The sequence below is a fragment of the Physeter macrocephalus genome, chromosome 15, assembly GCF_002837175.3.
Source record: "Physeter macrocephalus isolate SW-GA chromosome 15, ASM283717v5, whole genome shotgun sequence".
Lineage (NCBI taxonomy): Eukaryota > Metazoa > Chordata > Mammalia > Artiodactyla > Physeteridae > Physeter > Physeter macrocephalus.
The window spans coordinates 30,482,972-30,496,354 of NC_041228.1; the positions used below are offsets into that span (position 1 = coordinate 30,482,972).

Here is a 13,383-nt window from a genome sequence, read left to right on the forward strand (position 1 = left end):
TCTGATATGAGAATTGCTACTCCAGCTTTCTTTTGATTTCCATTTACATGGAATATCTTTTTCCATCCCCTCACTTTCAGTCTGTATGTGTCCCTAGGTCCGAAGTGGGTCTCTTGTAGACAGCATATGTACGGGTCTTGTTTTTGTATCCGTTTAGCCAGTCTATGTCTTTTGGTTGGAGCATTTAATCCATTTACATTTAAGGTAGTTATTGATATGTATGTTCCTATTACCATTTCCTTAATTGTTTTGGGTCTGTTATTATAGGTGTTTTCCTCCTCTTGTGTTTCCTGCCTCGAGAAGTTCCTTTAGCATTTGTTGTAAAGCTGGTTTGATGGTGCTGAATTCTCTTAGCTTTTGTTTGTCTGTAAAGGTTTTCATTTCTCCATCCAATCTGAATGAGATCCTTGCTGGGTAGAGTAATCTTGGTTGTTGGTTTTTTTTCCCTTTCATCACTTTAAATATGTCCTGCCACTCCCTTCTGGTTTGCAGAGTTTCTGCTGAAAGATCAGCTGTTAACCTTATGGGGATTCCCTTGTTTGTTTTTTGTTGCTTTTTCCTTGCTGCTTTCAATATTTTTCTTTGTATTTAATTTTTGATAGTTTGATTAATATGTGTCTTGGAGTGTTTCTCTTTGGATTTATCCTGTATGGGACTCTCTGCGCTTCCTGGACTTGACTATTTCCTTTCCTATATTAGGGAAGTTTTCAAGTACAATCTCTTTAAATATCTTCTCAGCCCCTTTTCTTTCCCTCTTCTTCTTCTGGGACCCCTATAATTCAAAAGTTGGTGCATTTAACATTGTCTCAAAGGTCTCTGAGACTGTCCTCAATTCTTTTAATTCTCTTTTCTTTATTCTGCTCTGTGGTAGTTATTTCCTCTGTTTTATCTTCCAGGTCAGTTTTCCGTTCTTCTGCCTCAGTTATTCTGCTATTGATTCCTTCTAGAGAATTTTTAATTTCATTTACTGTTTTGCTCATCAGTTTGTTTGATCTTTAGTTTTTCTGGGTCCTTGTTAAACGTTTCTTGTATTTTCTCCATTCTATTTCCAAGATTTTGGATCATCTTTACTATCATTACTCTGAATTCCTTTTCAGGTAGACTGCCTATTTCCTCTTCATTTGTTTGGTCTGGTGGGTTTTTACCTTGCTCCTTCATCTGCTGTGTATTTCTCTGTCTTCTCATTTTGCTTAACTTACTGTGTATGAGGTCTCCTTTTCGCAGCCTGCAGGTTCATAGTTCCCGTTATTTTTGGTGTCTGCCCCCAGTGGGTGAGATTGGTTCAATGGGTTTTGCAGGCTTCCTGGTGAAGGGGACTGGTGCCTGTGTTCTCCTGGATGAGGCTGCATCTTGTCTTTCTGGTGGGCAGGACCGCGTCCGGTGGTGTGTTTTGGGGTGTCTGTGAACTTGTTATTTTAGGCAGCCTCTCTGCTAATGGGTGGGGTTGGGTTCCTGTCTTGCTAGTTGTTTGGCATCGGGTGTCAGGCACTGTAGCCCGGTGGTCGTTGAGTGGAGCTGGGTCTTTGCGTTGACATGGAGATCTCTGGGAGAGCTTTTGCTGTTTGATATTACATGGGGCCGGGGGCCGGGAGGTCTCTAGTGGACCAATGTCCTGAACCTGGTCGGCTCTCTAACCTCAGAGGCTCAGGCCTGACACTTGGCCAGAGCACCAAGACCCTGTTAGCCACATGGCTCAGAAGAAAAGGGACAAAAAAAAAAAGAAAGAAAGAAAGAAAGAAAAATAAATTAAAGTTATTAAAATAAAAAATATATCATTAAAAATAAAAAAGTAATTAAAAAAGAAAGAAAAGAGCAACCAAACCAAAAAACAAATCCACCAATGATAACAAGTGCTAAAAACTATACTAAAAAAAACCAAAACACAATGAAAAAAAGACAGAACCCTAGGTCAAATGGTAAAATCAAAGCTATACAGACAAAATCACACAAAGAAGCATATACATACACACTCACGAAAGTAGAAAAGGAAGAAAAATATATATATATATAAAAAGAAGAAAAATGGAAGAGAGCACCAAATCAATAAACAAATCTACCAATGATAATAAGCTCTAAATACTAAACTAAGGTAAACATAAAACCAGAAACAAATTAGGTGCAGAAATCAAACCTCAAGTCTATAGCTGCTCCCAAAGTCCACCTCGTCAATTTTGGGACGATTCATTGTCTATTCAGGTATTCCACAGATGCAGGGTATATCAATTTGATTGGGGAGATTTAATCCACTGCTCCTGAGGCTGCATGGAGAGATTTCCCTTTCTCTTCTTTGTTCGCACAGCTCGTGGGGTTCAGCTTTGGATATGGCTCCGCCTCTGCGTGTAGGTGGCCTGAAGGCGTCTGTTCCCCACCCAGACAGGATGGGGTTAAAGTAGCAGCTGATTAGGGGGCTCTGGCTCACTCAGGCCAGCGGGGAGTGTGGGGTACGGAATGCGGGGCAAGCCTGTGGCGGCAGAGGCCAGCATGACGTTGCAACAGCCTGAGGTGTGCTGTGCGTTCTCCTGGGGAAGTTGTCCCTGGATCACGGGACCCTGGTAGTGGCGGGCTGCACAGGCTCCCGGGAGGGGAGGTGTGGATAGTGACCTATGCTTGCACACAGGCTTCTTGGTGGCTGCAGCAGCAGCCTTAGCATTTCATACCCGTCTCTGTGGTCCACGCTGATAGCTGCGTCTCGCGCCTGTCTCTGGAGCTTGTTTAGGCGGTGTTCTGAATCCCCTCTCCTTGTGCACCCCAAAACCATGGTCTCTTGCCTCTTAGGCAGGTCCAGACTTTTTCCCAGACTCCCTCCCGGCTAGCTGTGGCACACTAGTCCCCTCCAGGCTGTGTTCATGCAGCAAACCCCAGTCCTCTCCCTGGGGTCTGACCTCTGAAGCCAGAGCCTCAGCTCCCAGCCCCACCCACCCCGGTGGGTGAGCAGACAACCCTCTCGGGCTGGTGAGTGCTGGTCGGCAGCAATGCTCTGTGCAGGAATCTCTCCACTGTGCCCTCCGCACCCCTGTTGCTGTGCTCTCCTCCGTGTCTCTGAAGCTTCCCCCGACCCACCTGCCGTCTCCGCCAGTGAAGGGGCTTCCTAGCGTGTGGAAACTTTTCCTCCTTCACAGCTCCCTCCCAGAGGTGCAGGTCCTGTCCCTATTCTTTTGTCTTTTTTTTTTTTTTTTTTCTTTTGCCCTACCCAGGTACGTGGGGAGTTCCTTGCCTTTTGGGAAGTCTGAGGTCTTTTGCCAGAGTTCAGTAGGTGTTCTGTAGGAGCTGTTCCTCATGTAGATGTATTTTTGATGTATTTGTGGGGAGGAAGGTGATCTCCACGTCTTACTCTTCTGCCATCTAGAAGCTCTCTCTCACAATTATCTTTAACTTTCTAAAATTTACCCACATTTCAAGACTGTCAATTTCCACTATTTCCCTGAACCTCATTCTTATCTCCCTCAGATAGGAATGAACAATCTAAATACCCCTTTTACTTTTTATAGGTTCTAACTATACTAGGCATATTTTGCTTGGCTTTAGAAATACTTGCATACTTTAGTATTCTTTTCTACCAGATTATAATTCCTTTGAAGGCAGGAACTGTTTAATTATTCATGTTCATATCTATCCCTCTGTAGGACTCAGCATTGCCTTGCATATCAAAAGCCCTCAATAATTACCAGTTAAACTTAATAAAATGTACTAATGAAAATTTTTATCAAAAGAATATGCTAACATTACTGTTACTACCATCTCTTAAAAGGTAAGGTGTCTATGTTGTTATTTTTCATACCTGCCCATCACTGTCTTTAATCACCAACAGCACTGGAGTGTCTAAACCTGTCATTGTTCGATAAAGGGTCTTCAAGCTTGTACCATGCTTCCCAGTACCATAAACAAGAGTCCATGGATAGCCAATTGTTCTTGGTGGAAGATGCTTGGTAAGCTTTGAAAAATAAATTGTTAACACATACTCAATAGTTGCTTATTGTTAATCTGTACGATACTAATGCCAGTTGGAATTTGATAGTACTTTATAAAATGCAGCATACAAAGATAACAGTAGAAAATATCATTGTCAAGATACTGAGATGCTTGAAGAATAACTGTACATTTCTCAGTATGAAGTATTAATTGTTCATTAGGAAAAGAAACAGTCATACCAAACAATATACAGATTAGAACAGAGGCAAGAAACATGGATTACTTATTGTTTGCATCCTCTGTATCAAATTAACAAAAATATTTGACGAACTGTTAGCTTGATTATTAATAACCTCTCAAATCCAGAGGCAGTCTATCAGAACTAGAAATCAAGCTTCAATATGTTATAACTGTATGGTTTTGAACATTTACATAACCTCTCTGCACCCAAGTTTCTTCACTTACAGAATGTGACACTAAGAACATCCAACTCCTACAGGGGCTGCAACAACTACATTAGATTGCCCATATAAACCAAGTAACTGGCACACAATAAGAAATTAAATACTGGCCATTATATTGTCTCACCTAAATTGCTACTGTTATTTATTTTATTGTCTGCTTACCCAAATCTCCTAATATCTTCTATTACATTAGTTGCTATATTTTGTTTACTTTCTCTGCATTGAAGACTAAGACTAGGAACAATAGCGCTGCTTCTTCAGTTTTCAAAACAACTGAAAACAGGCTATTTTATTCTCATGGCACCTACTCAGAAACACACATATGTGGGTATGTCATACCTTTTCAATTTGATCTGGCAGTAAGAGTTCACTGGGATCACTTAGGTTTGGTCGAAAAGATTCAGATTCCAGGTCTGCTTTCACTGGAGTAACCTGCTTTGAATTTATATCTTCCCTTGTAGTAATCTAAAGAAGTAAACAGCAGCAACATATTAATACGGAATGGCAACAAACCTTCAAAAATTTTAGCCCTTTGAGAGAAATAAAACCTTATACCTTAAAAAAGGTGGCTAAAGCTTTAATTTAGGATTTTAGAATAGGCAAAAGATTCTCCATCTAATAACAGTGGCATGTCCAATGAAGAAAAAGTTTTTTTATAAGCAGACATTTTTCTCGTCTACTACATGAGGAAGGACAGGTATTGAATGATAAACTCCACATTTCTGGTAAAAAGAGGTAAGCTGCATAGAAACTTTAATTTTTCTGTTCAAGGGCAAAAAATGAGCCAGCTAGCTTGCTTTTTATCTGTGCTATTTAAAATAGGTGAGACTATTTTTTCATGGTAAACATAAAATTTGCCAAAAGTAATTAAGAAAACTTCCTGGGTGCCAAAATTTTAATTTAAAAAATAGTACAAAAAAAAAGTATGTTTCATTGGTGTGCATGTGTATGTGAATTTATCTGCTTCATTGAAAAGGTTGCCATTATTTTTAGATATGCCTTTTTAATTTTTACTTTCTAAACATGAAATTTTTTTATCTAGCTGAACTAAACAATATATTTAAAAGTTAACTTTTTCACAAACGTATTTTTTAAATTAGAACAATTTGATGCACTAAAAAGTGTGTATGCTTTTGCTTGATGGAAATGATCTCACTGATATTCTTAAAATGATAAAAATGTTGATTAAATCAAAACAAATTCTTATACAATTTATTCTCTTGGTACTTTTTCCTATTAATTTTGTTTTCATATGTAAAATGGAATAATATTAGAAAATAAAATATATGAAACAACAGTGATATTCTTAAAGTGACAGAAACGTTGATTAACTTAAATTCCTGTACAGTTTATTCTGTTGGTACTTTTTCATATTAATTTTATTTTATTTTATTTTATTTTATTTATTTTTTTTTTTTGTGGTACGCAGGCCTCTCACTGTTGTGGCCTCTCCCATTGCGGAGCACAGGCTCCGGACGCGCAGGCTCAGAGACCATGGCTCACGGGCCCAGCCGCTCCGCGGCACGTGGGATCCTCCCAGACCGGGGCACGAACCCGCGTCCCCTGCATCGGCAGGCGGACTCCCAACCACTGCGCCACCAGGGAAGCCCTAATTTTATTTTAATATATAAAATGCAGTAATATTAGAAAATAAAATATATGAAACTACTGTTGATGAAACTTTTAAACTGGAAAACAGAATTCTATTGCAGCAGATAACTAAAATGCAGCAATTCTCGACGACTGTGATTCCACGCAGGAATGAAATCTTGCTAAATTATTTTGTTCCTTTAACAGACTTCTTACCAAACCTAAACAACATATATTTTCAACCAATACATGTTCTAGAACTGTATTGTTTTTTGATGAAAACTATATTAATTCTTTCACATCATCATCATGTTTTACCCTTATTTTGATGATGTGAAAGGTTAAAAAAAATCCAAGGCAGCATGAGAAGCATTAAAAGAAAAGAAAAAAATTCAGGAGTTCTAGCAAAGCCATGAAAGCATATCTCATTAAGAAGAGGAAGACACACAATAATACACAAAGCTGAAAAATGAGGTCAAATATATAGTTCTTATTCCTGAAAAATCACAGATTATTTCACAGAATTTTAAATAATTTATCTAGTTGTAGTGCCTAATCTATACTATTCCAAAGTATTCCTAATACCAACCAGGAAAACCTCAAGGAGAAAAACAATTCATCTCATTATGATATTTGATGTAGGTTTTGATACAACTGAAATAGCCTTAAAGAAGAGAACCTTGCTATCCATTAAATTTTTAAACATTTTCCCACAGTACCACATCTTTCGGATTCCATTTAGTAAAGATTCAACCTCAAACCCAAGACATTCTTCCAATGTAAAATGAAAACTCCTCATCAATCTAAGAAATACAGTACTGAGAACAGTTCTAAAATAACAGAAAATTCCTCTGAACATTTTTCAAATGAAAAGATGCCAGGAAAGATAGTCCTACAGCTCTTCAAGGCAATACTGTACTCTTTAATACAAAAGGAATTTTCTGATGGGGTATTTTAGTGCTGCAGTCAAAACGAATCTTTCAAAAAAGAGATTTGCCCTGACAAAAGACACTGAAAACAGGGAATATTCAATCTCTGGAGGGGTTTAAACTACTGAAGGGGGCACCTGGAGACGTCTGCAGAGTGTGCGCAGTTCTTCAGTATTTAGAGCATCGATCCTGCGGTGATACTCAGCCACTGACACTACCTGAATATGGAGACAGGAAGACAATAATTCCACTGACAGTTGAGAAAAACAGCCAAAACAAAACAAAAATTGGAGAAATTTAAATGGGAAAGAGAACTGTAATCAGGATTTCTTTCCCCACTCCATGCTGAAAATCCAAGAGATTTATATATTAAACTATGGTGAAATACACATGAATGAATTTAACTTATTAACTACTACATCCAACTAACTACTAGTACACAACTTAAGGTTTATTTATAACTACTAGTACACAACTTAAGGTTCATATAGACAGAATCTGACTGAATAAATAGAATTACAGTCGTTTATAAAAGAAACGCTATATAAAACATAAAATGCTTTGCTAACATCAAAGATAACATCTAAAATCTAACTGTCTTGAAGTTTACAAAGAAAATGGTAGTTTCAACTCTCCCCTTCAAATCAGTTTAACTCAAACATTACATCCTAATGGCAATGCTGGAAAAATTTCTTCTAGGCAAAGGTAACAAACGTACCCGTGCTATATGATCTGTATCAGAACAGAGAAGTGGGGGAGCAAGAAAAAGATATGAAGTACACTTTAAAACCTAAGACAGTAAGAAAAATAAGCTCCAGAAATAGAAAATTAGATTTTTAAAAGCGTATCTAATAGCATTCTCAGGCATGTCGACTTAGTCTTTCTAAATGATCCTCAACTGAAGTTTTTGCCTTTCCTCTACAGTAATTCTTTGTAGTTGGTACTGTAGCAGTTATTTGTGACTAAAACGTAATGACTTTCCTACATTCTAAATTTCTAAGGGAAATTCTATATCTTCTATAATTGCCTAGACCAGTCTCTTGCACGGTGCTGAATTTGAAAGCCATGTCTGACAGATAAATATTATTATAAAAAGCCCACGAAAACAGACAAGTTTCCTCAGACTGACACAACAGCTACAGCTTTTTCAGATCATGACATAGTTCCCAAAACAGTAAGCATAACATGGTGAACTCTGGTGGTGCTATAAATATGTGCCGAATTCTCCTGACCTATGACAAATTCCTCTTGTGATCAATCAATTATGTGTAGAGGTTCTGGCCACAAAATGCAGTTAAACCAATTGACCCATAAAGGTTTAGATTTTTAAGCTAACCTAGGTTTTAAAAGGTTCTTGTTCCAGTCAACTAAAATGAATTAGCTACTTCTATGAAGAGCTGTAAACTTGTTGAAAGCAATGAAAAACATGAGAATAGAAAAAATGAAAAGAAACTGAACAGGTTTTCCATTCTGGCCATTATTATTAGATTGACTTTTTTTTTTTTTGTGGTACGCGGGCCTCTCACTGCTGTGGCCTCTCCCGTTGTGGAGCACAGGCTCCGGAAGCGCAGGCTCAGCGGCCATGGCTCACGGGCCTAGCCGCTCCGCGGCATGTGGGATCCTCCCAGACTGGGGCACGAACCCGTGTCCCCTGCATCGGCAGGCGGACTCTCAACCACTGCGCCACCAGGGAAGCCCTAGATTGACTTTTGAAAAGCAAGAATGCTTGCCAATATGATAGCTGACTCTCTACTTACAAAGAAACCCAAAGTAATTATGATTTCAAGCTCTGGGGAATCAGATGGACCTAGGTTTTCCCCCTTCCTTATCTATTTCTCCATAAAACAGTGGAAATAATAATAGTACATATTAAATAGGGTTTTTGTGTAAATAAAGCAAAGAAATGAAATGCACATAAAGGATTGAGTATAGTGCCCACCACAGACTAAATAGGGGTTAACACTACTTTTACTTAATTTTCCATCAATTACCCTAAGGACTAAAGGATAATGTTGAAGAGTCTCCATATTTATTTTTGGTTTTTATTTTTAATATTAAAGTATTTCAGTTTTAAGAACTCAACTGTTTTGTATACTCTGTCTATTCTGAAAGTTTAATTTTAAAATATTAAAGATTTTTCAATTAAGAACAACAGAATTTTCAATAAAGATGAAAGAAAAATTAGGTACTAAAAGTAAAAAAATAAAAATCACAGCTTGCTTTTCTAAGACCAGCAAAAGAAATCTCTACAAAATATTTAATGACCAGTTATATCTTTCTTCCTTTTTCCTATGGCATTCAGTCTAATCGAGAGTTTCCTAGACAAGAATTTTCAAATTATATGACTTAACTATTCCTCTGCATTCTTTCTATTCCTCTACTCAACACTGATCTTACACTGAAAGCTCTTCCTTTTACCATATAAAACACAGTTCCTGGATGAAAGAAAAACTGAATTTGCTCACAAAAGGGATCAGTTATAATCTAATTGTATCAACATCACTTAGAGTAGGAATCATCAGTAAGGGAACCATAAACTGCCATCATAAGTATAAGCTTATAACATCTGGTAGTCATAGTTTCTTTAATGTCACAAATCTTCTTTCCTCATCCTTTTTTTTTTTTTTTGAACTGTATTCCTTTCTGGAACTTATAAACTCACCACTTCCTTACCTTTAAATATTTACTCACGCTGTGATGAATGATGATATACAATATTGTCAAAAGAGTAGGTGAAATAATAAAGAAAAAGGATTTGAAATCAAATGACTATGATCTTGGGTGGCCTCAGCCTGCAGCAGCTTCAAGCAGGATTTCGGTTCCCCGGCCAGAGACTGAAGTCAGGCCTCGGCAGTGAGAGCACTGAATCCTAGCCACTAGACCACCAGGGACAGTGGCCAGTGACAAGGTCTCTGGCTCGTCGGCTTTGTAGAAATGAATTCCCAAGAGATGAAAAGTAGTGAAACAAGTAAAGTGTTTATTAGGAGGAAAAAGGGTACGTATGAGTAGACTCACATGGGTGGACTCAGAGAGTCTAGAGTCATGTGCTCGTAGTAGTTTACCTCACTCGTATGCGGCATTTCTTCTGGGTTCCCTTTGGCCAAGAGTCTGTAATTGGTTTATCTCAGGGTCCTCCCACGTGTGTACGTGCACCTCTTAGCCTAGATGGAATTCTAGAGAAGAGGCCTATGGGTAGGTTGACATCACTTACTATGGGGTGACGCCCCCCTCCCTTTTTGACCTCTGTGGAGCCTTTCTGCGCATGTGTAGTGGGAAAGGTCTCCTTGACTCTGAGAATGAGAAATATGTGGTCCCTTTATCTTTCATCTGGGCAGGGCTAAGCCTCTCCTTCCTCCTGCTATTGTATTCATCTTGGAGTATCTGTCCACAGGGGATAAACTCCAGTTGCTCAGCCTGGGGCCCATCTACCTCCTGCCTCAACTAGAGAAATATACTTCCTCCTCTTAAAATAAATGAATAAAGAGATATAGATTCCTAGTATATATGGTGGATCTGGAATTAGTCTCAAATTAATTTTTAATCCCTCGGTAAATCATACTCCATGTACAGAATGTATTACTTTACCCAAAAGATTAAACCTAAGTGGAAAATGGACAGATTGCTACAAAATGTCCTGTATCACACTCCCAATTATTAAAGGTACACAGTTGAGGAAATCAAGACCTTCTAACTAAAACTGTATTCACTGTCTGGCTAAAAAGTCATTTCCTGAGGAGCAAAGTGGTTTGCTTATACTGTTAAATCCCATCTGCAGAAACAAAGTACTATGAACTACCCTCTGCAGAATTAAGTGCTACTCTCTAGTCTCTTCAGTTTTTGACAAAGGACTCTCACAAAGTGAGAGCATTTATTTTCAACAAATTACAAATGTAAAGGCAGAATTAAATCTACCCATCTCTATTACAAAGAGACTAATAAAAACAACAACCAGAACAGAAGCTGAAAATAGAGGAAATGTATAGTTGCTGCAAATCCCATGAATAAGAACATGCTGTCCTAGAAAGAAAAGAGCTTCAGTCTAACATCGGTCTAACAGTCCTCCTTCCAGGATATTCCAGTATTTCCCCCTGAGATAACACCATAAACAAGCCAAAAACCTCCCTTCGCCCAACTGCCTTGCAGACTAAAAAAGTTATCTGTGAATGCGCAATTTTTATTTCTCACTTATGCCTTACTTTTATTCCTTAGTAAAGGAAGATGGGGTAGAAAGAAAAATGTTACTTAACAATGCCATTTATATTTACTTTGGAATCCAAAAATATTTTTTAAAAGGAGGAAATTAAAGTTGAGCTGTTGTAGCTAACAAAAAAGGGCATACAACAGCATCCTGAAGTTACATAACATTCTGTTCTATATTTCATAATATATGACAAACTTTTATCACAAAATAAGACCTGGATTATTTTAAAACTTTACTCCCTTTTCCCTTAAATTAAAACTACTGTTTTCAAAATACACTTCTGTAACTTAAATAAAATATAAAAGGAGCAAATAGAGAATCATAAACTAGGTAACTAGAAAGTAGAATTAATAGAGGGAAAAAAGGCTTAAATCCAGAATGAATACAAAATAGAACACATCACTGAAGTTTTGATTTCAAGAAATCTTTTATATTTAAAATTACATCCTGTTAAGTATATCTACAGATGACTCACATAGCATTTCATAAGAAAGCAGATATATTCACTGTTCTTTTAGTCAAAAAGAAACCTGTTAACTACTCAAAACCATTCAATTACAATATGTATATATTATACTAGCCTCATGGAACAATAAACATAAGAAGTGAATCTCACAAAAAGGGAATAATCTTGTTTTCCCCACAGCATATCAGGGGAAAAGAACACTCATTACATAATCTTGAGATATATTAATTCACTATTGTTGTTGGAGACTTCAAAACTCCTCTACCAGTAACTTGCAAATCCGACAGAAAATCAGTAAGGACATAGCTGAACTGAACAGTATTCTCAATTAGTTGGATCTAACTGACATGTATAGAATACTCCATCCAACAACAGCTGAATACATATTCTTCTCAAGCTCACATGGAACATTCACTCAGATAGAACACATTCTGGAACATAAAACATACCTTAACAAATATAAATCATAAAGTATGCTCTCAGACCACAATGAAATTAAACTAGAAATCAGTAACAGAGAAATAGTGTGAAAATCCCAAATTACTTTAGAACAACACAGTGCTAATTAACACATAATCATTAAAGTCTTGGGAGAAATTTAAAATATTCTGAACTAAATAAAAATAAAAATATAACTTACCAAAATTTTGGGATACAGTGAAAGCAGGAATTAAGAGGAAAATTTATAGCACTGAATGCATATGTAAGAAAAGCGAAAGATCTAAAATCAATAATCTCAGCTTCCATTTTAAGAAACTAGAAAAAGAAGAGCAAATTAAATCTGAAGTCGAAGAAAAGAAATAATAGAAAAAAATCAGAGTAGAAATCAGTGAAACTGAAAACAGAAAATCAATAGAGAAAACTCAACAAAACCAAAAACCAGTCCTTTGGAAAGATCAATAAAATTGATAAACCTCTAGCCAGGCTAACTAAAATAAGAAAAAGAACACACAAATAAATTATATCATAAATGAAGACAGGCCATCATTATTGATAATAATGGAAAATGAAGGAATATTATAAACAACTCTATAGCTACAAATTTGAAAACCTAGATGAAATGGACCAATTCCTTGAAAGACACAAACCACTAAACTCACACAGAAGAAACAAATCATCTGAACAGCCCTATATCTACTAAATAAATTGAATTAGTAATTAATAGCCTTGCAAAACAGAAAGTACCAGGCCCAGTTCTAGCCAACTAAAATGAATTAGCTACCAGTAAACATCAAGGTAACTCTATGAAAAGCTATGCAAACTTGCTGAGCGCTATGACAGACATGATAATAGAAAAAAGGAAAAACTGAACAGATTTTCATTCTGGCCAATATAATTATATTGACTTTTGCAAAGCAAAAATGCATACACCACGGCAGCTGATTTTGTACTTACAAAGAAACCCAAAGTGGTATGATCTCTAGCTCTGGAGCATCTTCAGTGACTCCAGATAGATTCACTAGTGAATTCAATTAAACATTTAAGGAAGAAATTATACTAATTCTCTACAATCTCTTCCAGAAAAACAGAAGCAGAGAAAATACTTCCCGATTCATTCTATGAGGCCAGCACTACCCTAATAAAAAATAAACAAAGACATTGTAAGAAAGACAAACTACAGACCAATATCTCTCATGAACATACATGAAAAAAAACCTCAACAAAATATTACCAAATTGAATCCAACAATGTATAAAAAAGATTTCTATACAGTGACCAAGTGGGATTTAATTCCAGGTATGCAAGGGATATGCAAGGTATTTCAACATTTGAAAATCAACTGGTATAATCCATTACACATAAATAGATGCAGAAAAAGCATTA

General features: G+C 37.0%; 1 protein-coding gene across 12 annotated transcripts in view; it reads right to left on the minus strand.

Moving 5' to 3' along the window:
• OXR1 (oxidation resistance 1) overlaps positions 1-13,383 on the minus strand; it is a 468,745-nt gene that overhangs the window by 10,304 nt on the left and 445,058 nt on the right. For 9 of the 12 annotated variants that reach the window (XM_024129823.3, XM_024129821.3, XM_055091042.1 and 6 more), the window contains 3 exons: positions 7,030-7,110; positions 4,713-4,838; positions 3,779-3,931 (listed from right to left, as the gene is read on the minus strand). In XM_024129823.3, the coding sequence (XP_023985591.1) occupies positions 3,779-3,931; positions 4,713-4,838; positions 7,030-7,110 (360 nt within the window). Of the gene's footprint in view, positions 1-2,112; positions 2,359-3,778; positions 3,932-4,712; positions 4,839-7,029; positions 7,111-13,383 lie in introns of those variants that run through there. The other 3 variants (XM_024129824.3, XM_024129826.2, XM_055091043.1) reach the window with 2 other exon arrangements.